The 27,237-nt window shown below is 42.3% G+C and overlaps 1 protein-coding gene across 17 annotated transcripts in view; it reads right to left on the bottom strand.

The window, feature by feature from the left end:
* IQSEC1 (IQ motif and Sec7 domain ArfGEF 1) overlaps positions 1–27,237 on the bottom strand; it is a 723,214-nt gene that overhangs the window by 18,170 nt on the left and 677,807 nt on the right. For 15 of the 17 annotated variants that reach the window (XM_073352194.2, XM_073352208.2, XM_073352210.2 and 12 more), the window contains 6 exons: positions 20,914–21,036; positions 19,877–20,043; positions 15,442–15,581; positions 13,402–13,431; positions 10,753–10,878; positions 6,255–6,354 (listed from right to left, as the gene is read on the bottom strand). In XM_073352194.2, coding sequence (XP_073208295.1) covers positions 6,255–6,354; positions 10,753–10,878; positions 13,402–13,431; positions 15,442–15,581; positions 19,877–20,043; positions 20,914–21,036 — 686 coding nt within the window. The remainder of the gene's footprint in view (positions 1–6,254; positions 6,355–10,752; positions 10,879–13,401; positions 13,432–15,441; positions 15,582–19,876; positions 20,044–20,913; positions 21,037–27,237) is intronic. The other 2 variants (XM_073352196.2, XM_073352197.2) reach the window with 1 other exon arrangement.

Below are 27,237 nucleotides of genomic sequence, written 5' to 3'. Positions count from 1 at the left end.
TGTTATTACTGCTCGCTGTGTGCTCCACAATATCTGTGAGAGTAAGGGGGAGACGTTTATGGCGGGGTGGGAGGTTGAGGCAAATCGTCTGGCTGCTGGTTACGCGCAGCCAGACACCAGGGCGGTTAGAAGAGCACAGGAGGGCGTGGTACGCATCAGAGAAGCTTTGAAAACCAGTTTCATGACTGGCCAGGCTACGGTGTGAAAGTTCTGTTTGTTTCTCCTTGATGAAACCCCCCGCCCCTTGGTTCACTCTACTTCCCTGTAAGCTAACCACCCGCCCCCTCCTCCCTTCAATCACCGCTTGCAGAGGCAATGAAGTCATTGTTGCTTCACATTCATGCATTCTTTATTCATTCATCACACAAATAGGGGGATGACTACCAAGGTAGCCCAGGAGGGGTGGTGAAGGAGGGAAGGAAAATGCCACACAGCACTTTAAGCACAGCACTTTAAAAGTTTACAACTTTAAAATTTATTGAATGACAGCCTTCTTTTTTTTGGGCAATCCTCTGTGGTGGAGTGGCTGGTTGGCCGATGGCCCCCCCACCACGTTCTTGGGCGTCTGGGTGTGGAGGCTATGGAACTTGGGGAGGAGGGCGGTTGGTTACAGAGGGGCTGCAGTGGCAGTCTGTGCTCCAGCTGCCTTTGCTGCAGCTCAACCATACACTGGAGCATACTGGTTTGGTCCTCCAGCAGCCTCAGCATTGAATCCTGCCTCCTTTCATCACGCTGCCGCCACATTTGAGCTTCAGCCCTCTCTTCAGCCCACCACCTCTCCTCCCGGTCATTTTGTGCTTTCCTGCACTCTGACATTATTTGCCTCCACGCATTCGTCTGTGCTCTGTCAGTGTGGGAGGACAGCATGAGCTCGGAGAACATTTCATCGCAAGTGCGTTTTTTTTTTCTTTCTAAGTTTCACTAGCTCTGGGAAGGAGAAGATCCTGTGATCATTGAAACACATGCAGCTGGTGGAGAAAAAAAAAGGGACAGCGGTATTTAAAAAGACACATTTTATAAAACAGTGGCTACACTCTTTCAGGGTAAACCTTGCTGTTAACATTACATACATAGCACATGTGTTTTCGTTACAAGGTCGCATTTTGCCTCCCCCCACCGCGTGGCTACCCCCTCAACCCTCCCCCCTCCCCGTGGCTAACAGCGGGGAACATTTCTGTTTAGCCACAGGCAAACAGCCCAGCAGGAATGGGCTCCTCTGAGTGTCCCCTGAAGAAAAGCACTCTATTTCAACCAGGTGACCATGAATTATATCTCACTCTCCTGAGGATAACACAGAGAGATAAAGAACGGATGTTGTTTGAATGCCAGCAAACATACACTGCAATGCTTTGTTCTACAATGATTCCCGAGTACGTGTTACTGGCCTGGAGTGGTAAAGTGTCCTACCATGAAGGATGCAATAAGGCTGCCCTCCCCAGAAACCTTTTGCAAAGGCTTTGGGAGTACATCCAGGAGAACCACGAATGCCAGGGCAAAGTAATCCTTTCACATGCTTGCTTTTAAACCATGTATAGTATTTTAAAAGGTACACTCACCGGAGGTCCCTCCTCCACCTGCTGGGTCCAGGAGGCAGCCTTGGGTGGGTTCGGGGGGTACTGGCTCTAGGTCCAGGGTGAGAAACGGTTCCTGGCTGTCGGGAAAACCGGTTTCTCCGCTTGCTTGCTGTGAGCTATCTTCTTCGTCCCCAAAACCTGCTTCCGTATTGCCTCCATCTCCATTGAAGGAGTCAAACAACACGGCTGGGGTAGTGGTGGCTGAACCCCCTAAAATGGCATGCAGCTCATCATAGAAGCGGCATGTTTGGGGCTCTGACCCGGAGTGGCCGTTCGCCTCTCTGGTTTTCTGGTAGGCTTGCCTCTGCTCCTTACGTTTCACGCGGCACTGCTTCGGGTCCCTGTTATGGCCTGTCCTTCATGCCCTGGGAGATTTTGACAAAGGTTTTGGCATTTCAAAAACTGGAACGGAGTTCTGATAGCACGGATTCCTCTCCCCATACAGCGATCAGATCCCGTATCTCCCGTTCGGTCCATGCTGGAGCTCTTTTGCGATTCTGGGACTCCATCATGGTCACCTGTGCTGATGAGCTCTGCATGGTCACCTGCAGCTTGCCACGCTGGCCAAACAGGAAATGAGATTCAAAAGTTCGCGGTTCTTTTCCTGTCTACCTGGCCAGTGCATCTGAGTTGAGAGTGCTGTCCAGAGCGGTCACAATGGAGCACTCTGGGATAGCTCCCGGAGGCCAATACCGTCGAATTGTGTCCACAGTACCCCAAATTCGAGCCGGCAAGGCCGATTTAAACGCTAATCCACTTGTCAGGGGTGGAGTAAGGAAATCGATTTTAAGAGCCCTTTAAGTCGAAATAAAGGGCTTCATCATGTGGACGGGTGCAGGTTTACATCGATTTAATGCTGCTAAATTCGACCTAAAGTGCTAGTGGAGACCAGGGCTAAGTTTAATATTCTTATTCATTATGGGCCAGATTTTCAAAACTTTCTCAGAAATTATGCCTGGCATCTTTGCACGTGCAATTGCTAGCACACTAACAGTCTCGTTTTGCATGTGCGAACCAGCCAGATGAACTATCTAGTCTGCACATGCAAACAACTGTAAGTGAAAAATTTACAGATGTAATTTGAGATAGCAGGTCAGGGTCGCCTTGAAAATGTAACACTTCGGTATATAATTATAGTGGACATAACAGAAAGAAGCCTAAAGAGCTCAAGAGACAGAGGGGCTTAGTGAAAATGCCTCAAGGCATATTAGAACTTTCTATATATGGAACTGCTTAACTTAACGTTCCATAATAAATACTGAAGTATTTAAGCTTTATGCACTCGTTCCCTTTAAGCACTGACAGTGCTGTACAGCGTGGAAGAAAAATCCATGACAAAATACATGCATAACTCTGATAATTTATATTCAATTGTCCTGATCCCACCACCTTGCTCATGTTTGAGTGGGAGTTTTTGCTGAGCAAAGACTCTAGCACTAACCCTCAGAATTATAGATTCTTCTTGGTCATTTTGTTTTGGTTGTTTGTGAGTAAACAGGCAGGAATGTTTCATATTAACCTCAGCTCTCCAATCACGTTTTTTGTTCAATGTTACCCACCAGTGTCATGCTTCGAGGGAGTAAAAATGTGCTTACTCTATAGGGCATGAACAGTGACATCCTTACCTTTATTTACAACAATGGGGATCATTTAATTAAAGGCATGTGTAAATGATGGGGCAAACAGCCCTTGCTTATCAGATTGTCTTCGTTTTAATTCTTGAACTAGCTGCCTGCAGTCCAGTTGTGCATCTAACATAGCAGGTCTTAACAGCTGGTCACACAAACATCTGCCAGTTGAGCAGAAAGGTACAGACACACCGAGATATACACATAATGAAGATTTTCTCCACTACAGAAAACTATTTGAGTTTTTGCTTGAACTGCTGGCCCCTGGAAATGAGGCCTCACACAGTCTTAGAACATGTGCAATAAATAATTTAATAAAATGTCTTTTCTGAGCCATCCGACCTTATTTATCGACAGAAGGTCCCCAAATTGAATACTAAGTAAATACAGATCTCTTCCATGGATTAAAGTCCATGATCCATTACTCCAACACAGGGTGCTTCCAAGTGCACAACAAAATGGAATTCAAGCATTGTAGATTTCTATTTAAGCAGAACAACAAATCCTCTCTCATGGTCATTCACTCAAGAAACACCATCTGGTGTGCGACAATCTCTACCCCCAGCTGCCAAGGTCATTGTGTTCCAAAAAAAGTATTACACTGCCTTAAGAAGCGCAGAGTCAAATACAGCTACAGTTTACACAAAGACTTATGCACCATACATAGTTTCAACCAAAAGGGAAATCAGGTCATTCACCTTTCTTGGGTGGAAGAGGAGCCAACTAGCTATTCAGTTATAAACCAGAAAAAGTGCAGAACTAAGCGGGGGGGGAAGACATTCATAACAGCTGAGCATGGAAAAGTAAGGCAACTTGATAACTATGAAGACACTTAGAGAGAAATTCAAGCTAGTGAATTGTACTTATCAGCTCTTCTGCAGAGACCAAACTCCCCAATAAAACTCCTATGCCCAGCACGGCTATCAATACAACTGAGATTCCTACAGCAGCAAACACTGAGATAAATAATTTAGGTTTTAGCTGGACTCCACTAAAAATACGCCGCTAACCTTAACATTTTTAAAACTACGTTTGTTTGTAAATATAAATGTTTTCCTTGTGGCCTATTTATGCACTAGAGATAAATGCCATACTTCCTTATCTGGAGCCAACAAATCCCATAATATATTTTACCTTTATCAACCGTGCAATGCCAATAATTTCAATCGACTCAGCATCAGCCAAATTGAAAGGTTTCGCTCCCTTTGCGTTAGTGACACTGGCCTCAGAATGTTCATGAATCGCATTCCCTGAGAACAAGTTGATTCTGACAGCTGCAACATGTAGATTTACTGGATGGATTGATATTGGTTACTTGCCTGCTCTGCTGGCCCTGCAATACTTTGAGTTAGTCTCTTCTCACTCACAGGAGTGAAAGAGAATATGAATTTCACAGGTTACAGGGGACTAGACTTTCTCTTCCCCTGCTAATGTACTGTTTGCACATTCTAAGCTCTTTGTCCATAAATAGCTTATACACAGGTTAGCTGCACACTTTGGTTTTTAACTTCTTTGGAAAACTACTTTTATTTTGACAGTTTTTAAAAATTTGATCAGGCTTTACTTTCCAACAAGAAAATGGGTTACTATAGCCCTGAAGTGTGCTTGTGAGTGTGACTGATTCTGTTGACTCATCTGCAGAATCTTTGAGGGATGGACACAACATCCTCTTCAGTGGGTTTGCTCCTTTCCCTTTAAGAAGCAACCCCAAGGCTTCTCCCATATGGGGACCTGCTCAATGTGCCTTCACTTCTGCAAGAGGCGACATATAATGAGATGGCTTGGGCTGCAGCAGCATCAGTCTGTGGGGGGCACTCAAAGCTATGCTTAATTTCCGCTGACTCCAAGATACCATAGGTCTTTATGTTTACACAGAAGTGAGGATGTGGACAAGAACCAAGAGGTTTATCGATAGCAAAAGGCATGGGGAAGCATCTCTAGGATTAGGCAAAGTCAGTAAGTGTGCCCTCTATTGAAGGTGTATGTCTGATCTTTGCCAGTGTAGTTTGCAGTTGAAGTTATGTTAGCTCTGTAGCTGCTTTTGGATGCCCAGGTGACAGTGGAGGCAGACAACTATTTTCATCTATGACCAGGCTGCAAACATTCCTGTGTGATGTGGACTGTACCTGAGTAAGTCATGCCTTTGTAACCTCACAGCTAGATTACAGCAATAAACCGTAATTGTAACCCTTTAAAAAAATCACCTGGATTTTTCAGCTCATGTAAAATACACCAACTTGTTTCTTTATTTGGATGAGCCATTTGAGCATGTGACCTCATTTTCAGGGGTTATGGGAATGGCAGGCAAGGAACACCTTGGAGAAACCAGAAACTATTGTACCACTGAACCACACTGGATTTGTTACACAGTTCAAGGTTTTGGCTATTATCTATAAAGCCATACATGGTCTGGGTGCCAAATGTCAGAGAAACCACTTATGTCCCATAGAAACAGCTATGCTTGCTGTTAGATTGCTATTGCTATTGATTCCTGGGGTTCAACTCTCCAGGAGCAGTGGCAAGATAGTCATATGGAAGGCCCCCTCTGGCTGTCTCCTGGAGACTGAGTTTGATACATCTGATGGGCGAAGCATTTAAATTACCCTGGGAACACCTGGGGACAGGAGATGCAGGTTTTTAAATACAGAAACTTCATCTAACTATATTTTGTATTTAATCTTTTAGGTACGGAGTTGAGTTATAAATCAGTAAAGATATTAAACAAACAAACAGCAGCTGAGAGACTGTTTTACTCAAATCGGTCTCTCAGTCATTATTTAGAACTATATCTGTTAATTGCAGCTGAAGAAAAAGGATACACCAAATTTGTCCTCACTGCATTCAGAAACACCATTCTGAGGCAGATGTGACTCCGATCCTTAAGCCAGAAGTCTCTTGACAGTCCTGCTATTTTCAAAGAGCATCTTGTATTTAATTCTAGGGCTAGTTCCAGCACATACTGACTTCACCTCCTAGACCTAAGAAACTGATGGGCAGCTCTTCATCCTGATATCAGAAAACCATATGGAGAAAAATAGAGAGAAAAACTTACACTGATTTTCAAAAAGAAGAACTTGCATTCCATAGAGGGAAAAGGACTGTCGAAAACTGTACGTGACCGAATTCTTCTTCTTTTGAAAGATCTTGGTGACCTGAAAATATCAATTAAAAAACCCCAGACAAAATAAGAATGTGTTCTTTGATCTGAACATCAGTGGAAAGTATTCAACTACAATAGTGAAACAATTCTATGCACACTACTTTAATTACTCTTGGTACTGGCATATCAGAAATATATATATATTTTACCCAAAGACAGCTTCCAGTCTCCAATACAGTAACTATTTGCTACTTTTGCTTTTCTTTTTTCCCCCTCCTGCACTGGAACCAGTCTATTGGGATATGATTCTACAACCTTTGCTTGCAGACAGATAAACAAGGCTTGAAAAATGTACATGACCCCTACCAACCAGAGGGCTTGGGACAAAGTATCTGTGTGTTACCATATCTCCCAAGGCCACTGCCCCTAAATCTTAAAGAAATGAAACAATTACATATTGTTTATTGAATGTAATTGAAACATTCACAATTAGCTTGCATATGTCATACATATGTCATTCGTCCCTTTCTCTGCCACATAGTTGTTTGTCTCTCCTACTCCCCCCAAAAATCTCTCAGTACTTGACTATTTCTCCCTTCTATTACCTTATTCTATCAGCCTCTTCCCTCCCTCTGCTACCCTCCACCCTCATTCCTATTCACTCCCTCCTTACGCCTCATATGTAGGGCTTGAGAGGTTTACCAGACACTTAGGGTATGTCTACATCGGCCACATGAGTGAGTTTCCAAGCTACTTCTGCCACCTCCCTCCCTAAGCTTCAGAGCCAGCGCTCCAGTTTGAGCCGCAACTTCAAAGTGCTGTCTACACAGCTGTTTTTAGAGAGAGCTAGTGTGAGCTCCACCACCCCAAGTCTGTCGACCCAGGCTGAGAGGCTCACTTCCACAGGCTGTGCAGATTTACCCAAAATAGCTCAAGGACTAAATCACTCACTAGTCCAGGAGCTAGTCTCAGATAAGAAACTGAGCCAACTCACAGGGATGGTGGTAGGATTCCTATCAGTGTGTGGTCGGTGGGATTATCTTAGCCTCCCACTAGGTGGTATCCGATAAGTCTGAAGCACGCATCCCTTCTGGCTCTTAGACGTCAGAAAGAGCTTTTCCTCTCTCTGTCCCCTGTACTACAATGAGACTGCAGAGAGGCAGAACAGGGCACGGGCCTGGAACTCAGGAGACCTGGGTTCTATTCTGGGATCTATTGCTGACCTACTGTGTGACCTTGGCCATGTCTCTTCACCTCCCAGTGCCTCTGATTCTCCTCCTGCCCTTGGTCTGTCTTGTCTGATTAGACTGTGTTTGTACAGTGCTTAATACACTGGAACCCTGATTTTGACTGAGGCCTCTAGGCACTAAAGAAATACAAATAATAACTAAATAACCTGCTCTTCAGCATCTGTTTTTGGGACCTCCTCCACCATAACTAGATCCTGCCTCTGCTGCAGCTCACAGCTTGCTCAAGTTGTGGCAGAATAAAATTGATTCAGTTCTTGTTAATTTTAACTTCTGGATATAGAGTTCCCCATTTGCACCACTGATAACTAACAAGACTCTAGTCAGTTTTCACTCTGATACAATTTGGCAAAGCTATTAGCATCAGACTAAGGGAGACAAAACACAGACTGTTTGCAGAGGATGACACTGTTGCATTGATTTACACTCATGATCACATTTGGATCTGAAGGCTATTTTTCTGTTTTTAAGGGAAGGCTGCCTTGTTCAAGCCCTGAGTAAGGAGTACAAATTATAAATAATGAGCAGGCAATGTACCTTTATGTTATCACTCACAACAAAATATGGCATATAATATCCAACCAACTTAATTCTCCAGGTAAAAATCAAAATACATTCAGACTACAAAGTACTACAAGTGTTCCTGTTTTTGAAAGTAATTCAACAAAATGCTTCCAAGCTGTCACTCCTTTTATTTGTATTTTTAAAAGACACTGGGTCAAGTTGAATGTATGCTGGGAAGGAAAGTCAACTGTAAAACATATTTCAACTTACTCAACTTATATTCAAGGGAAAAGACACGTCTAGATCATAACAGATCAACTGAACACAGATCAATAGCCAGATTAATTACCCTTTCCTGTTTTATCTCAATAGCTAGATGAGCCTTTTTTGAAACAGGTAAACTGGAACTATCACAAATATTTTTTGCAACAATAAACTATTGTACCAAACCACTTTCTTATAACTAATAGTAGTAACAAGAAAGAATCTTCAGGTTTCAAAGAAAATCATAGAATGACAATTGTGGGACTGGAAGGGACCTGGAGAGGTCATCTAGTCCAGTCCCCTGCATTCATGGCAGGACTAAGTATTATCTAGACCACCCTGACAGGTGTTTGTCTAACCTGCTCTTAAAAATTTCTGATGATGGAGATTCCACAGCCTCCCTGGGAATTTATTCCAGTGCTTAACCATCCTGAAAGTTAGGAAGTTTTTCCTAATGTCCACCCTAAACTGCCTCGCTACAATTTAAGCCCATTGCTTCTTTTCCTATTATCAGCAGTTAATGAGAACAATTTTTCTCCCTTCTCCTTGTAACAACCTTTTATGTACTTGATTAAATATATATTTAGGGGATTATCAATGATTATGAGCAAGGCTATGTTTTAGTCACAGATATTTTTAGTAAAAAAGTCATGGACAGGTCATGGGCAATAAACAAAAATGCTCAGCCCTGTGACCTGTCCATGACTTGTACTATATACCCCTGACTACATCTTGAATGTTCTGGGGGGGCACCTGGGCTGCTGGGGGAGCTTCGTGGTGCCCGCTGGTGCTTGTGGGGATGCTGTGGGGGTGGGTGCGTGCGTGCGCGCACTCCGGGGCTCCCGTTGAAGCTCGGGGGTAGGAAGCCAGCCAGGACCGCCGCTGCCAGTGAGGGCCGACCCGGGACCACAGCCGCCAATGCTGCTGGTGGGGGGTGCCCTGGGACCGCTGCTGTTGCTGGGGGTGGGGCAGTGCAGCTGGCTCCAGGGCTGCCCAAGCAGCTCGGGCAGCTCTGGGGTCAGGCACACCTGCAGAAGTTACAGAGGTCCCAGAAAATCACGGAATCCGTGACCTCCATGACAGACTCGCAGCCTTAATTATGAACAGTTGGACATGAACTCTTCCTAGACAAGTTGAAGCTCAAGGTCATATTCATGGATCACTAGAACACAATTTGGATTTTAAATAGCGTCTCCGATTTTATCCATGAATCTTATTTTTTAAATGCATTTGAATTATAAAAACCCAGGCTCCAGTCCCATGCACTGGGTGTCATCCTACAAATAAATCAAACAGTGCACAATGCGAAACAAAGGAGCGCTCAGCCCATCTTGACTCAAACAACTACTGACCAGCTAAAGCCAGATAATAAAAATAATCCAAAGCCGTGGCTGGTATCCCTTTCCAAAATGCCTGGGGAAAATGACGGGCTTAGATGTAATGAGGTATTAATGATATTCATGCAAGCAATACATAGCCCTTACAACATGTTTTTTTTTTCCTGTAGATTTGCTAGAACTGTTTTAATTTATTATAAGGATAAACTCAATTAGTAAAACTCAATTTCTAAAATTCAACGTATTTGCACAGATATACTCACTACTCAGACAAGAGCTTCCCCTTGTAAACTAAACTCTTCTATTTCCTCCAAGGGGTGTGTATGTGTGCATATGCGATGGGAAGGAGAACCTATGTTGCAGATAACTGGAGGATACAAAATCCTTAGTTTACAGCTGTTTAAATTCATAACACTCTGCCTCTTAGCACATATTGCCTCTTGGGTTTTGAGCTGTATGCTCAAACAAATTTGTTAGTTTCTAAGGTGCCACAAGTACTCCTTTTCTTTTTGCTGACTCCCATGGAAATCAATGGGAGTTCACAGCACCAAGCTCCATCCAGATAGTGCTCAGCTCCAAGAAGGACCAAGGGGCAGATTTTTAAAGGTATTTAGGTGCCTAAAGATGCACCTACATGCATAACTCCCACTGAAATCAATAGAAGTTAGGCACCTAGACACTTCTGAAAGTCCCGCTAGGTACCATCTACACCTTAGGCACCCATATATCTTTAAAAGTCTGGCCTCCAGCCTTTAGCAAGATCTGAAAAACATTTGCATTTTAGAAAGCTGGACCTTATAAGCAAGAAAATCATCATCACGTCACAGAAAACCTGGTTGATAGTGCTAGTAAAGCTCCCTAGCAAAAAACCCTTCAGCCTTGGTGCCAAAAATATGCTGATAAGACTATCAGGGCAAAGGTTAAGCTGTCTCCCCCGAAGCAAAGATAAACAAATGAATGGCAGCAGAAATCTAGCAATGAAAATATAGTTTTCTACACACTTCTTAGTGTACTTAAGAAGTCTCTCTACTTATCAGAATCTGTGTGCTAATAAAAGCTTATCTTAAGAAAAAAAACATTGTATCTGAAAATACGTACCACAAGGAGGTCATTAAATAAAAATATTTCTCGCTGGTGCAGACCAAGCTTCTGAGGTTTATTTGGGTCTGGAACTTCAAACAACCTACAGTAGCAAACAAGTCTCCGGTGGGGTAGAGAGAGAACCTATGGTATACAGAAAAGTACAATGCTGAACTCAGTTAATAAAGAGTATCTTTCTTGCCTGAAGTCTTTATGATTATGTGAATACTTCTAATATCTTTAGTTCTTTAAGACCAATAGTAGACTGTTTTTCATCACAGGATGAACAATATAATAACACAGATATATCTGCTGCAGAGCTGCAACAGATCCACAACATAATGAAATCATTAGGTCAGATATTCTGTAGGGTCTTGTATCCTGCACATTGAAGCCAATGGGAGTTTTGCTACTGTCTTCAATAGGAGCAGGAGCAATCCCTAGTTTGTATAGCTATAAAACATTGAGTAAAATAAAGCAGAAAGACTGATCACAAAGCAAAGTGTTTCCATTTTGCTGCACACTTTTAAATATCTAATACCAAATAACAGGGGATGCAAAATTATCTCACCTTTTGTGAGATGGCGAATACACCAGGCTTTGGTGGGTTTGTTTTTAATTGTTTAATTCTACCTATGTATTTCTAACATCAAGGAAAGGTGGCATGCACATCAGGAAAACATAAATGCATTTTCAGTCTGACTTCTTTTCTCATGCTGATAAGAAAACCAATTGTAACTTCCCACTTTCTACCTTGAAACATTCCTGCCTACAGCATCTACAGAAAATATAGTTATTCTGAACCTACTGAGACTTCATGTCTTTCAAATGCAAATAAGATTATTCTGCCAATCATATTAAAAAGGGATGTTTTAAATTTATATTTTCATGTAAAGCATAGAATATTCCTTTGCACCTAGGACTTGTTTTTCTTATTTTAAATGAACTATTTTATTACAACCTCTGATTCTATACGGGAACAATATGGTTTATTAGGCCAAGGAAGCTGAAAAGCAGAGATTATTAGTAAGTACACACTAGTCCTCTAAATCAGTGGTTCTCAAAACTTGCTCATAGTATGGCCTATATTTTAATATAGAAACTGATAAATGGACACCTTCCCCTCCTCTTTGTCATTTCATTGGGTGAAATCCTGGCCTTATTAAAAATCAATGAAATTTTTGCCACTGACATCAATCGTGCCAGAATTTCACCCCCAATGCCCCTGTGGCATTATATTAATAACTTATTCTCCTGGGGTTTTTGCCAGGGGAGGAGAGTTTTAAAACCTGGCTAATGCTCTACAGGAATCCAGCTGGCAGAGAATGCTAGAGAAAAGGTGCTGAATCAGTTTTCCCTAGAGGTCACCCTTTCCCACTTTTGGTGCTGGACTAGCTGTTGTGGGCTGCCACCAGAGAGGGCTTAGATGTGGGTTAAGCTGCTGCATTCCCCCCCAACTCCAGACAGACTTACTTCCCCTTGGGGCTCGCAGCCTGGCATCTGCCACTGCAAGATGACAGACTGTAAGGAGTAAACTGAACCTAATTAATTTAGAGTTAACTACAGAGACCTACATATGGAATTAAACTGAAAGGAAAATGTATTCATTCTTAACAATCAACAGAAGTGTCCTCCAGAGCATTTCCGTAGTCTGCAGGCATTGCTAAACAAACACCTAGGAAGTACTAATAGATACTTTCATTAGACTATTGAAAAAAAGCTTTCCACCACTCTAACAAGGCTTCCATGTTGACTGCTCATGCAAGGACTGCAGGAGGCAAGCAGATTAAAAGCAATGCAAGTGAGAAGTACTTCTCTGGAAGTACTCCAGATTCTCTGGATCATCCTAGAATAAAATAATAATGCAAAGGAAAATATTTATAATAATAAAATTATTAAGAGTCAAATTTGTAAAATGACATCTAATCTTTTGACAGAAGATGCTACATTGTACAAAGCTAAGTCAGGTGATGGGGAATTAGCATTTATATTTGCATTTTAAAAAATGGTTTTTACTATTATTGGCAACACTAGCCTGAGATTAAAATAAGTGGAACACTTCATTAGGAGATTCAATTTTAAGAATATAATTGTATTTGTGTGGGACTTCAATTTTTATTTAATGCCTGTTGTACTCATCTACCTTTGAAAAGAGAGTTGCAAATTAATTGGCAATATCCTCCAAACAAACAAACAAACAAGGAATAGTTGATAAAGTGAGAGCTAGGTGATACGGTGTGCCTGTTGGGACAGAATCAATGCGATTTTCATTTTTGCATAGGGCACCCTAGATAGATAGTCTGGTGACAATTTGCATTAGTAATGCACAAATAAAAAAAGACAGAGCATGAGAAAAAACAAAATCTAAAAAACTCTAGGCAATGAATTATAAACAAACTACACGAAGAAAAAACTTTCATTCTTAGCAAATCTTTATACCTTAGAGGATGAACTGACTTCTGCAGGAAGTGTTGGTGTGTTTTTGCTAAGTCAACAGTGAGAAAAGTTTGCTTAAAAGATAAATAAACTGAAAGAAGCCTACATTTTGAAAAAGCCAAAAATACAGCAGAAAAATATTAGTGTTAGTAAGGGATAATCCTGAATATTAAACTGCTTCTGATTAGTGTGGTTTATAAACCATGAATCAATATGAAAAGGAATACCTACACAACCAAGTCCATGATGCAGAGATCCAATCTACAGTAGAAAGACACATACAAGTTTATTAAACTTCAGAGAAACAGTACTGTATCATAGCAAGTAAATACTTCATGGTCTTTCTACTACTTACTTGACTAAACTCCTATAAAGTAAAAACAAACATTTCTATGAGTATATGTGGCTATTTCCTGCATTTTCTTTCACACAGTAAAAAAATTCTCACCAAATGCACCTGATTCTATGAAAAACCACTGCTTCCAGAAAGGCTGTTAAGTCTCCCTTACTGCATGAGCTCAGCACACTGGAGGATCAAGCCCTGTGTCTAGAATGCTATGTGCCTGAATCAGACAGGAGCAGAAATACATACAAATACTGTCAACTGAAAGTTTTATTTGACAATAAATATGACACTCCCCTCCCCACCCAAACACTATAGAACAGTCAAGAAGTTTTTCCTTTCCCCCTGTAGCACATGGTGTAAGACACTATTCGCTTTCTGATATTTGGTGACACCTTCCCCCAGTTCTTCCAGAGGGTCTTCAGTTCTCTTTCATGCCCTGATTCCCCTGCTTTAAACCAACTGGGATAGTCTCAGGTTAGACAAATAATACTTAGCATTGATCTTCAAAGCTCTTAACAAATAATTGGGCAACTCTTGAGATCCTTCCTCAGTTCCTAATCTGTCCCTACTCACCTAAAACTCCCTATGGCAGGTAACAAGTTGAAGCTCAAATGGTAGCCAAGAATCCATTAAAAACTGCAGCACAGCCTCAGGAGTTAGAAGGTCTGGGTTCTGCTTCCAGCTTTATCACAGATCTCCTATGTGACTTTGGGCAAGTCATTTTCAAAAAAAGAACAGGAGGACTTGTGGCACCTTAGAGACTAACCAATTTATTTGAGCATAAGCTTTCGTGAGCTACAGCTCACTTAATCTGTTAGTCTCTAAGGTGCCACAAGTCCTCCTTTTCTTTTTGCGGATACAGACTAACACTGTTGCTACTCTGAAACCTGTCATTTTCAAAAGGCGCTCATTGAGATGTGGACCTGACTTTCAAAAGTGCTGAGTATCTGGAGCCTCTACTGACTTCAGCTGCAGGTTTGGGAGGATCCAAAAACAAAGGCACCCCAAATTAGTGGACATTTTTTAAAATGTTGTCCTGAATTTCTCTGTGCCTCAGTTGCCTCATTTCCAAAAAGGGGATAAAAATACTTCCCTCCCACACAGGGATGTTGTGAAGAGAAAGTAATTAACGATTGTGAAGCACTTCAAGATCCCTGAATAGAAATCAATGACTAAGTACAGAACAGTCAGAATCATACTCAGCACTTTTGTGAACTAAGTAAATATTATTATCCCGTTCCTACAGATAGAGGACATGAGGAAGAGGAGTTAATTGAATTGCGAAGCCTAGAGAGGGAGGGAGCGAGCGAGTGTCAGAACCAGCATTAGAACTCAAGAGAACTTGGTTCCCAGATTATCTCTTAGACCATAAGATTATATCACTCTCTAATACAGATCTTCTCTCTTTTAAACATGGGCCTGTACAGCCTGTTTTAAGGAGGAGGAAACACTGACATCAATAAAATCTTTAATTAAAAGGTATAAAGCTGAAATATGTTTTTCTAAGACATCACTTTGCAGCAACATGCTCCAGTCGTTTTGAAATATAATCACTGAAGATTATTAAAATGCAGACATTTCAGAGCCAAAATTCAGGATTAAAACTAACAGGGAGAATATGTGGGTAAAACAGGTACATTTTATAATCTTTATTTAAAAAAATAATTTGTAATATTCATAACCTCACCATGCACAGATGTGCAATTCTGTCCAGACTAAAGTGCAGAGAAATGTTCACTTGCTTAGTGAAAGTTATGAAAACAAGGCCATCTTTGTAGCAATTTTATTACATTGACATACTTCCCATATTTTGTCATTGTCCAGTCCAATTTATGTTTACAAGAAGCCTCAGGTAGCATCCCTTGCCCGGCAACTCTCAGTCATCTGGCATAATCAGCTTAAGTTTTAGTGCAAAATTAACTTACTGGTTTCTTTCCTACGATGAGTTTTTCGACCTTTTGGACCTGGGATACATGATCTTCATTTGTCTTCAGTTCCCGTTTGCGGATTCGCTCATATATTCCAATCAGCATCTCTCGTGGGATATCTTCACCATCATCTACACCTGCAGAAACCAACAGCTTTCATTACCACTTTGGCTTACAATGACCTGACTAACCAACACTGGCTCCTCTCCACACTTACAGCTCAATAATGTGGGCTTCTTAGCAAGAACAAGATAAGGACATAGGTACTGTTTGTTTACCTTACTAACCACAAAGAAGGAGCTGCCTTGTTTATATGGATCACTAATATACCTGTTAATCTAAGTAGTTCTGTTCCATGACCTAATATAGTCAAATAATCTTCCAGCCAACAAGCAGTTGAGGGAGTCTAAATCCTTTTCTGATGCACTGTCATTTTGCCAATCTTACAGCAGAAGAAAACACTGTTATATATTAAAAAATACAAAAGTGTTACTTTTCACTCCCTCATCACACCACACATCCACTGACTGAAATATTTTAATTGTGAATTATACTTTCGATTTTTTTTTTAAATTACTAAAGCAAAATTTGCCCACAAGAGTAATTCCCTAAGCAAACCTTCATAGCTACTAAGGCAGATGAAATAAAAAACCCCCACTATATTAAAGTTTAAGTGAATTTAATGCAGATGAAAGTTACCAGATAATGTTCTTGGACACTAAATTCTACCTTTGTCCCCAGAACAGTATAGCATAGGGCAGAACCAGTACTATGATTCCAATCTTCCTCACCAGTGCTCCTCAGCCCTGACCTGCAGGGATCAGCTCTACAGGCAAGATGGGAGTGCAGTCTTCGTGTCCGTTCAGTCCTGGGCCTCTCTGTGGAGACTACCAGCAAGGGTGCCAATCAAACAATGTGAATTGTGGTGGTGGTTTTGGTGAGGGGGACACTTGTCTAGCAGGAAGGAAATAAGCACCCTGAGCACCTCATTCTGCAAGCTGACCTGCCCAGGTAGGTAGACCTTTGCACCAACACACCCAGTCCCAAGGAGTCTGACACATTTCACAAAAGCCACCTAACAGTTTTCACATTCTAGTGACTTTTGGTCACTAATGACCTCAGCTGGATTTGAACTAGTGAACCAGAAGTTCTGAATCCCACATCCCAGATCAAACACTTTTCTCTCCCATTTTTTAAATGAAACTTTTCATTTAAGTCATAGCCATACATCTTATACAAACCAAACTAATAATACACATTATTCTCTCTCTCACCCATCTCATTTGCTAGATCTTCTACCATAAATAATAACTATTATCCAGTCTGAGATGACATTAGACACCTTATCATACAAGTGTGCTGGTTAATGATTAAAATAATTTTAACTAATCATTTCTTGTTTTAATATTAATTTTGAGAGAATGCAGTTTACTCTAGAAGAGCATTTTACACTAATTCACATCAGTCTTGTTATGCTGTTTTAATTTTTAATACTGAATAATTATTGAGAGTATTCCAACAAGCGCGACAGAATCCTGGAAGTTGCTCCTGAATTCCTAACTTTCATGGACAGAATCCAAATACACCTTTTGCACGTCAAATCTGGTGAGTAATTTAAAGCACAGGTCCTCAAACGTTTTAACACAGGCTGGACCACATCTTAACAGATATCTCCCCTCCCATTCATGCTCACCTTCTTTCCCATTTGCAAACGCACAACATCCCTGTGGCAACTACAGCAATTGCTTACATAAGTAGTCTGATGACAATATTTAATCTTTTCTTAGCAGCTGGAAGCAAGGGGGAGCTTGCACCATGTGAACAGCTGCAAATGCTCCACAGACCACAGCCGAAGACCCATCCATTCATTACAAGTTAGGAACAGTATAGCCTACTAGACTGCTCTCTATGACAAAAGTTATATATAAAAAGCAATAGTAGGAATCTAGTAAGAGGGAGCCTCTAGAAACACCCTTGCTCTGATAAAACAGTCAAGAACATAGCTGCTAAATGAGCATAGAAAGTAGGAGTATGAGGCCATTTTCAACCTTATTCTTCTGTAGACTTTTAACTAAAATGACAATACTAAACTTAATCTTGTTTAGCTTGCACTCTACACTAAAATGTCTGCCAAGGATAGCGTGCAATACTGATTTATAGGGAATGAAATGGAAAACCAACACTTTCATTGTCAAGATCTGAAATTCCAGAATACATCAGTATCTGTGACTTAATCAGTATCAAGATGAACCAACTGCATCTGTAGATATGAAGGGAAGATTGGCAGCTGTCTGAATTACATAGACCTAAGTCTGGCCAGTAGCCACTAATGAACTCCACTGCCTTCTTCCTGCCATGCAGCGAACTACGCTGTGCGATGGAGAAAAAGGTGTTTTGTTTTGTTTTTCTTACAGCCAGTATCTTTGTGCTTACTGTTGGCGTAGCTCCTGTGTCTGTTCTGCTACTGCAGTGAGCCCATACTCTACCACAATCAAATGCTACCAATCAGAAGAAACACTATGGATTGGACTGTGCCTGACCCGTGCATGGGAGTTGAGGTGGGGGAGAGTAAGCATAGGCAGCCTTCTCTTTATTGTGCCTTTCCTGCAAGGACCAGAGATAATCATAGTCCCTCCTAGTGCCCCCTCAGGCATAAACAACCTGAAAAGGTGTGGGGCGGGGAAAAGGTCCAGCACCCTAACCGAGCCGGCCACTATGGAGCTGTAGATGCTGAGCCATCCACTTCCCATATACATGCTGCAATGTGTCCACTCCTCCTGAGTTCAGCCTCAGGCCTGGGTAGGGGTGCAGCTCCACACTATCTGGGGTTGTGTCTAACAAGCACAGTCTGGTTCTTTATCTGTGGCACAGAGAGCCAGTTTAGGTCAGTACCAGAGCTGTGCTTGCAAGCAAAAGGTGGAGGGAATTCAAACATATTTTAAGATAATGTTGCTCTTCTTTCTAACAAGCCATGCTCTGGTGAATGGGACAAGATTTTTCATCTCTGGGGAGGGAACCAGCATATAATGTGGGGAGGTATGGGATATAGATTTGGTGAACCAGGAAAGCAGAAGAGCAGAAAGGTCTGACTGTGGGTTTCAGAGCGCCAAGGGCTGGAGAACAGATTAAGCCTCTTGACTGGAAATCACTCTTCGAGTCATGGAATGGGGATTCCACATCCACACAGATGCAGAATTCAATGCAATTAGGTTAGCTGGGTTTCAGTTTCCTTCCCACTTGACTTTTACAAGGGCCTTAGAACTGATTTTTTCTAAGGGATTTAAAGCCTCTGTTTATTTCAGAAGGCCTTCAGCATGGCACACTGATTATTTTCCAGACTTTTATATATATTTATGTGTTCACAGCGCAAGTTATCTTAGGTAACATTTGTTGGATGGGGGTCTAGTAAACAAAGTTTTTAATTTTCATCTCTGAGAACGTGGATAATCATTGTGGATATGCAGCTCCCACATTAACTCCCCTTTAATATGAGTGGGAGAGTTCTTGGTTCACGGAGGACTAACTTGTCTGTCTGGCAGACAGAAAAGTTGATCCTGAAAGTTTCCTTTGAAACAAGACAGTGAAAGAAACTTCATTTTAAAAATGAAATTCAAGATTTTGGAGAATGCTGCAAAAGGTCCTACTTCTAAAATTCTGTCAGCATCGAGGACCAGTGTCCTTGGTGATGGATTTGTGAAGTGTTTCTGCCTCTGTTGACCAAAGGTATGAGTACAGAAGTCATTAGTGGGCTTACAATGTAGTTACCCATCCCTGTCTACACACTGTACTCCCCATTTCACAAACACTGGCTACGTTATCCATTAACACTACTGATCTTTGTACCTTCTTTCACTTGTTGGACAACTTTACTATATAATAGGGTTTATTCAGCCTCATTCATGTATGTAAAATTACAAACTTTATGAGCTGCCATCTGACTACACAAAGGGTGCCAACATGCCAAGTTTCAATTATATCCAGGAAATTGGCACATTACAGAGATGTGAATACAAGATAGAAGATATTTATAACAGATCTCAAGGGAGTTGGGAATAAAAGACTGAATAGAAGTTCTTTATAATGAGGATGGAATATGGATGATGAAGGATTACAAGCCTAATTCTGCTTTCACATTATTTTAGGAATAACATTGCTGAAGTCAATATATTCACAGCAGTGTAAATGCAAAGTAAGTAAAATCACAAGTAGGCTCTATATATTTTATCTTTGTCTTAGATCGTATCTGAAGTAGATTTGCTTTTAGGATGGTTAGGGAAATTTATATATATCTATCTATAAAACCAACATTTTATATATAATTTCCCTAGCCATCCTAAAAGCAAACCTACTTCAGATACAATATAATATCTGATATATTGTAATTTCCCTAACAAATAAAAAGCTTTGCTGACAATCATTCAAGTTTTCTCACCCCTTAGATTCTTAACAAAATCTTCAAGCTTCATCTTGCGTTCTGGTTTCACATTTGGGCTATACATGTCTGTGTTTAACAATATGATTGCGAAAGCTAGGATGAAGATGGTATCAGGATTTCGGAACTGTCTCACAACGCCGGGATTGCAGATACAGTATCGCTGGCTGTAAGAAACAAAGGGGGGGAAGTCGGCCAGAGTTAACAAAAGCTGTGTGACTAAAACCAAATCAATGAACTGTTACATTCAAGAGGCCAAGTTTGGTATCCTTTATACTTCATACACATTTAGTTTTCTATAGTACTTCTCTGCCCAGTCACATTCTCAGAACTAACATCCTAGAATGCTGAAGGCTTAAGTTTTCCGTTTTACAACCAGTGAACTCATTAGCCAGACCAGATCCTCAACTGGGGTAACTTCATTAACTTCAATATTCCGCTGACTTCAGTGGAACTACACCTGCTTACAGCAGCTGAGGATCTCGCCAGGATTTTTACATTTATATTTTAGATGATTTACATTTTTTCCTTCCACAATAAAGAACATTTCTGTGGGCTTTAATAAATTAATTCTCTTTGCCCCACTGTGCTAACCTGCTTAACAGAAGGTTAAAAAAAGTACATGGAGATACTGTAAAATGTAAATAAAGTCCAGTGCCTCCATGTACAGAAACCAAGCTCCTAAATTACAACAGTGAATTTTCAGGGACAGATATTTGAAGTTTAAAAAAAAAAATCTTGCCAATCAGACTGATTTTGGAGGGAATTTTTCAATTTAGAAGTACAGCTATATTATATAAAAGAATAAAAATAATTACACTAACAATATGCATTAACAATAGCACATAAAACTTCCTTATTCTATATTTAATGTATAAAGTAAACATCTACCATCATGTAACTGCATAAAAAACCCCTATTGTTCTCAAAGGCAGCTTAATAAAGCAGGGAATAGCCTAACTCTACCCAACCTCCCTGTCTCACATGGGACAGCTGGATCACGTCAGGTGCTCTGACAACGTATTTCAGTGCCATACCTAAAAGCTTCAATGAGTCGTTCTACTTTCTGAGCTTCTCCTTGAACACGGATATGAGCCTGAAATTTCCTGAGTGCTTCATCCAGTTCCATTGCTGAGAAGTCCATCTCATCCACAACACAGCTAGGACAAAACACATTCTCATTTGTTCTTTGCCCTTTCAACAATATATAATTATTCAATATACATTATGTAGAAAGAAAAAAACCCCTCCAGCGTCTTCAGCATTCCCCCAGTTCTAGTAAAATACAAAGCCACAAATACATCTCAAAACATCAGCATGTTGCAGTAATTGTCCATGAAAGCATAAGAGGAGAATTGTAAGGAATACATCAATTGGGAGTGGGCGGGAGAGGGAAGAGTAGATGTAAGCAAGCTATAAATTTTTCTTTATTGCAGAGCTGCTGATGTGACGGACGCTGATCAATGTAAAAAACTCCACATTGCCATGAATCATGATCAGTTTTGTCCTCTCAAATCAGCAAATTATCACCAAGCAGCTCTTATAAAATGATAAATAAAAAGATTTTATAAGGATTAAAATACTGACTCCAACAGCTGCAGAAAATAGGACATCCTGTACCAAGTGGCTGCGGGTTCAAGAATTTATTTATTTTAAAAGCAGTGTACATTTTCTGGCCTTGCATGATATTTTTATGGGATACCTCCATTTTTTTTTTGCAGTAAATCTCATCTCATCATTCACCCCATCCTTCAATTTACTCATGCTGAGCAAGGCAAATATCTTCTTGCTTGGGATAGACAGTACTGAGAGCTATTAAAATAGGATCATCACTGATCAAATTATATCACTAACACCTTGTTTAAAAGCTACTTTCAAATCAGAGAGTCATGGGTTCCTTGTCTTCTAACTTGGCTTTTAGGTTTTAATAACCAACCATGAATCACCGCAAGTTATAGCACAGTAATGCAGATCCTACAATAATGAAGTATGATCCAGGTTAAAAGGTTTGTTATTAAATGTTTTGATGTACAGTGATAGACTAGCATACACATTTCTCTTGCAGGATGAAGCACTGCGCTACCACAGTTTAATTCCAAAGCCTGTATTCTTTCCTTCTGTGCAAAAGTGCAAGGAGAGGAACAAAGGAGATGTGCACTCCTCCAGGTTCATTCCTAGAAGGACAAAGTTGATTCTACAAACACAACAGAATCACTATTGTAAACTCTAGAGGTTTGGAACATCACGGTCTCTTCAACACTGCAGATTGATTGATTTATTTTATTGAAAGGGGTGGAACAGTAGGTGGTAGAGTCAAATAAAGTGGAAAGTGAAGATATTTGGGGTATCTGGATCTCCAAATATCCTTGGCCAGCAGCACAATGGGAAGCTTCCTCCATTATTCCTTCCAACATCCTCTCATCAGCAAGAGGGACAGTAGCTAAGCTGCCAGTGGCTAGAGCCCATAACTGTAATTACTAACTTCAATCAGCATTAGCTTTCCATGATCTTTACTCCAGGTCTTCTTAAATTTTTGTAGGGTGTGTGTGTGTCTGGAGGATGACATGCCACTTAGTATGGCTTCTTCCTGGTGCCTATTCTCTGTCTGCTGTTTCTTTGCAGACCTTACGCAGAGTGAAGAAAGGAGGGTACAAAGGAACACCCCATTCAGTTGCTTTTCCCATCAGCGTAACACCACAACTGCCTCGGAGGTTTAGCTCCCTACTGTATTGCTGGGGAGAGAGCACAGTGGTCTTAAGGCTTTATGAAGAATTCTGTAATGGATGTAACTGAAAGGAAATACACAACACCATGTTTTCCACATGTCACTTGGACGCTGTGAGTTTTATCTAACTATCCACTCACACTGCTAGACATTTGTTTTGTTAATACAAATCCCATTTGTTAAAAGAAAAGGCATAGGCAGATAGATAGCCAGATCCTCAGCTGTGCTGGTATGGCATGTGTGACAGAGTCAGGCCAGATGGCTACAGGAGAGTGATAGAAGGCAGATATATTACCCAGGGAAAAGGGACCTACTCAACCTGGGGCTAAGGCAACAGAAAAGGTTCCAGAACAATTAGGAACTTTCTGGAAACAATTAAGACAGACAGGCTGATTAGAACACCTGCAGCCAATCAAGAAGCTGCTAGGATCAATTAAGGCTGGCTAATCAGGGCACCTGGGTTTAAAAAGGACCTCACTTCAGTTTGTGGTGTGCATGCGAGGAGCTGGGAGCAAGAGGTGAAAGAAGCTGAGAGTGAGAAGGCGTACTACTGGAAGACGGAGAAGTACAAGCATTATCAGACATCAGGAGGAAGGTCCTGTGGTGAGAATAAAGAAGGTGTTGGGAGGAGGCCATGGGGAAGTAGCCCAGGGAGTTGTAGCTGTCACACAGCTGTTAAGGAGCCACTGTAGACAGCTGCAATCCACAGGGCCCTGGGCTGGAACCCGGAGTAGAGGATGGGCCTGGGTTCCCCCCATCCCTCTATCCCCCCAACTCCCTACTTGGTACCGGAGGAGCTGACCTGGACTGTGGGTTCCACCAGAGGGGAAGGTCTCTGGCCTGTTCTCCGATCCACTAGATGGATCAGCAGAGACTGCGGGGATTGTTGTTCTTCCTTTTCCCCATGCTGGCCAGCGATGAGGCTAACTGAGTGAACGGCAGATTTGAGCCACGAAAGTGGCCAAACTGGGGGCTGCCGTGAACCTCCAAGGCAAGCAAATCCTCCAATAAGCGCAGGACCCACCAAGGCAGAGGAGGAACTGCGTCACACATGGCAGGAGGGAGAAAGGTGTCTTTATGGCCACCACGGGGTACTCTAGTGGCCAGGGATCACTGCAGTACAGCAGTGCTCTAGCCATTCCCCTTGACACCCCTCATATCCTGGCAAGGGGTATAGCATCAAGTCATTATGCCACCCAGGGAGACCCTCACATTAGGGGAATCCCCAGATAGCCAATTATGAAGCACCACAAAGCAGCTGGAGAGTGGCAATGATCCAGCCCAGAGTCTGAAATGTAGATTGTTTTCTTGGAGGTTTTCAAAATTACATGGTGAAGATGTTTTAAAGCAATTAAATGTTCCCATACAATACACGCATGTTTACGCTCATGTATAAGAACCAGGAAGTGCACTGCGATGGCAAATGAAATATATAGTCACAAGCACACAAAATAAAAGCATCAATCATGGAAAATAATTACATGTTTAACATTATTTTTACTACCTTAGCTGCGGTTAGTATCACGGGGGAATGGAATCGTGTTTCAAGTATGATTTAAGACATGATTTTAAGTCTGATAGCATGTCTTTATCACAGATGGAAAAACAGTCACCATTTTGTTCTAGCACAACAAAGAATGCGTGTGAACATCCCTAATGGCAGGTCGGCTTGGTTAAAACCGTTGTGCTTTTTTGCTGCCAAGGCTCAAAGTGTTATATGTGAGTCAATTAGGCTATCTTGGGGTTGCCTCAGAACAATATTTTTTCTTAACATGACTGGGGCAGGTTATTTTAAGAACAGATTACTTGCAGCAAAAATACAGTCAAGAGGTCATAGGCAGGTGGATGTCCTTTTTGGCAATTTACCCATCCAGGAAATCTCATCAAACATACACCATCTGGCTATCAACGAGATTCTTACCCAATTTTCTGCTAGGTTGCCCAAGGCACAGTGAGGTTAAATGATTTGCCCAAGATCACAGAGAATCAATGACTCATTTTAGGTTAGAATCCCGCCTCTTCCTTGCTCACCACAGTTTAGTCTGATCATTAGACAATACGCCTTCCTTGGAAAATCTTCACCCCAGTCTAATAGAGGCATAGATCCAGGGAATGGTTGCAAATGGTTAGAATGGGCCAGCCAAACTTCCTGCTGAATGGCCTGATTGGTTGAATTGAAATCTTCAACTTCTTTAGGGCAAGTCACTAAACTTCACTGCATACCTTTGTGTAGAACCCACATTCTCTATTCAATTACCTCCTGCTGCTGTTTGTAAAGTAAAGATGCAGCTCTTGAACCAGAAGGTTTACAAATAAAAGCCCCGGGCCCTGTAAGCAAAGATCTATGATGTGTGTATAAATGCAAATAAACTATACTAACACACTGTTCAGCTTGCACAGTTGAGACACAGAGGTTCTAACAGCAACAGCATTGTACATCTTGTACACAATAAACAACACACAGTAATAGATCAAGCTACACATTTAGTTAAAAAAAATAACTAAAAATAAAAAAAAATTTGAAACAAGGCCTAGTGAAAAGTTGGTGTGGGAACCTTATTTCCACTTCCGTCATTTGGGTGCATGAAATTGTGCATTGACAGAGTGCATTTAATTGCCATGCTTTAGAAAAAACGAACTGCCTGTGACTGATGCTCCCAATTATATGATCCCATTTAGGCTTCGGAGTCCATGATTCATTGAGGTGGATGTGGCAGGAAGGAGTTAGGGATAGACTAACCCAGGGGTCAGCAACCTATGGCACGCGTGCCAAAGACGGCACGCGAGCCGATTTTTAATGGCACGCTGCTGCCTGCCGGGTTCCAGCCGCCGGCCCTGCTCAGCCCACTGCAGAACCCAGGCCGGGACCCTGGCAGGCAGCAGCATGCCATTAAAAATCCTGCCTGCCCCGGCCCACTCTTCTCCGCCCTGCCCCCTGTGGGGGCAGGGTGAAGAAGCTTGGTCCTGCCAGCTGCTGCTGCAGGGCAGGCAAGGTCCCCTTCCCCCTCCTCCTCCCCCAGCCGGGTTCCTGGGTTCCTGCCGCCAAATCAGCTGATGGCCCTTGCACGGGAGGGGGAGAAGTGGAGCCATTGCGTGCTCGCTGCTCTAGGGAGGAGGCGGAGATGAGGTGGGGATGGGGCCTTGGGGAAAAGGGGTGGAATCATGGCATATCCCCTCCAGCCCCCCCCCGTGGGACCAATGGGGACCTCTTGTGTGGCAGAATGCTCCACATGAACTCTTCCAGCTGCCCAGAAAGGTATCTTTGTTGTCATCAGCTGACCCCAGGACCTGGGACTATAGGCATAGGCCAGTTGTCCCTAATGGTTAGTCCAGGGGTCGGCAACCTTTCAGAAGTGGTGTGCCGAGTCTTCATTTATTCACTTTAATTTAAGGTTTCGCGTGCCAGTAATACATGTTAACGTTTTTTAGAAGGTCTCTCTCTATATGTCTATATATTTACATAACTAAACTTTTGTGGTATGTAAAGTAAACAAGGTTTTCAAAATGTTTAAGATGCTTCATTTAAAATTAAATTAAAATGCTCGTCTTACACTGCTGGCCCACTTAGCCTGCACCCCTTGCACCAAATGGGAGCTGCCTAGGTAAGCTCTGGGCAGGGAGCACCCCCTTGACCCTAGCCCACACCCCCAGCCCTCTGCCCTGACCCCTACACCCCCCCACATCCCTCCAGCCCTCTGCACTGACCCTTAGATCCCCCCACGACCCCAGCCTTGACTCCAGCACCCCCCACACATACCCAGCACCCCTGCACCCCCTACATTCTCACCCCCAACCTGAGCACCAAAGGGGAGCTCCTGCACCCCCCTCCCCACATTCCTACCTGCACCCCTTGCACCGAATGGGAGCTGCCCAGGTAAGCACTCCACACCCAAACCTCCTGCCTCAACCCTGAGCCCTCACCCTCATTCTAGCTCCTGGCCAGACCCTACACCCTAACCCCCAGCCTGCTCCTTCACCCCCAGCCCTGTGCTCAGCGCACTCCCACCCTCATCTCAGTGCAGAGAGAGGAAGAGAATGGGCTAGAACCAGGGAGAAGGTATGTACCCACTCTATGTGGGCAGGGTCGGGATCCCAGACCGGCAGTGGGCTGAGCAGGGCCGGCAGCCGGGACCGTGGCTGGCAGGAGCCGGCGGACGGAACCCCAGACCGCGGGCTGAGTTGCTCAGCCCACTGCCGGTCTGGGGCTGCCGATCTGGGATTCTGGCTGCCAGCCTCTTGCCAGCCGTGGTCCTGGCCTCAGGCCCTGCTCAGCCTGCTGCCAGCCTAGGTGAATGGAACCCCAGGCTGGCAGCAGGCTGAGTGGGCCAGCAGCATAAGACGAGCATTTTAATTTAATTTTAAATGAAGCTTCTTAAACATTTTGAAAACCTTGTTTACTTTACATACCACAATAGTTTAGTTATGTAAATATATAGACATATAGAGAGAGACCTTCTAAAAAACGTTAACATGTATTACTGGCACGCGAAACCTTAAATTAAAGTGAATAAATGAAGACTCGGCACACCACTTCTGAAAGGTTGCCGACCCCTGGACTAACCATTAGGGACAACTGGCCTATGCCTACAGTCCCAGGTCCTGGGGTCAGCTGATGACATCAAAGATACCTTCTTGG

This window comes from Lepidochelys kempii, chromosome 7, assembly GCF_965140285.1.
Source record: "Lepidochelys kempii isolate rLepKem1 chromosome 7, rLepKem1.hap1, whole genome shotgun sequence".
NCBI lineage: Eukaryota > Metazoa > Chordata > Testudines > Cheloniidae > Lepidochelys > Lepidochelys kempii.
Note: the sequence above shows the minus strand (reverse complement) of the source record. Positions and strands in the feature narration are given on the sequence as shown.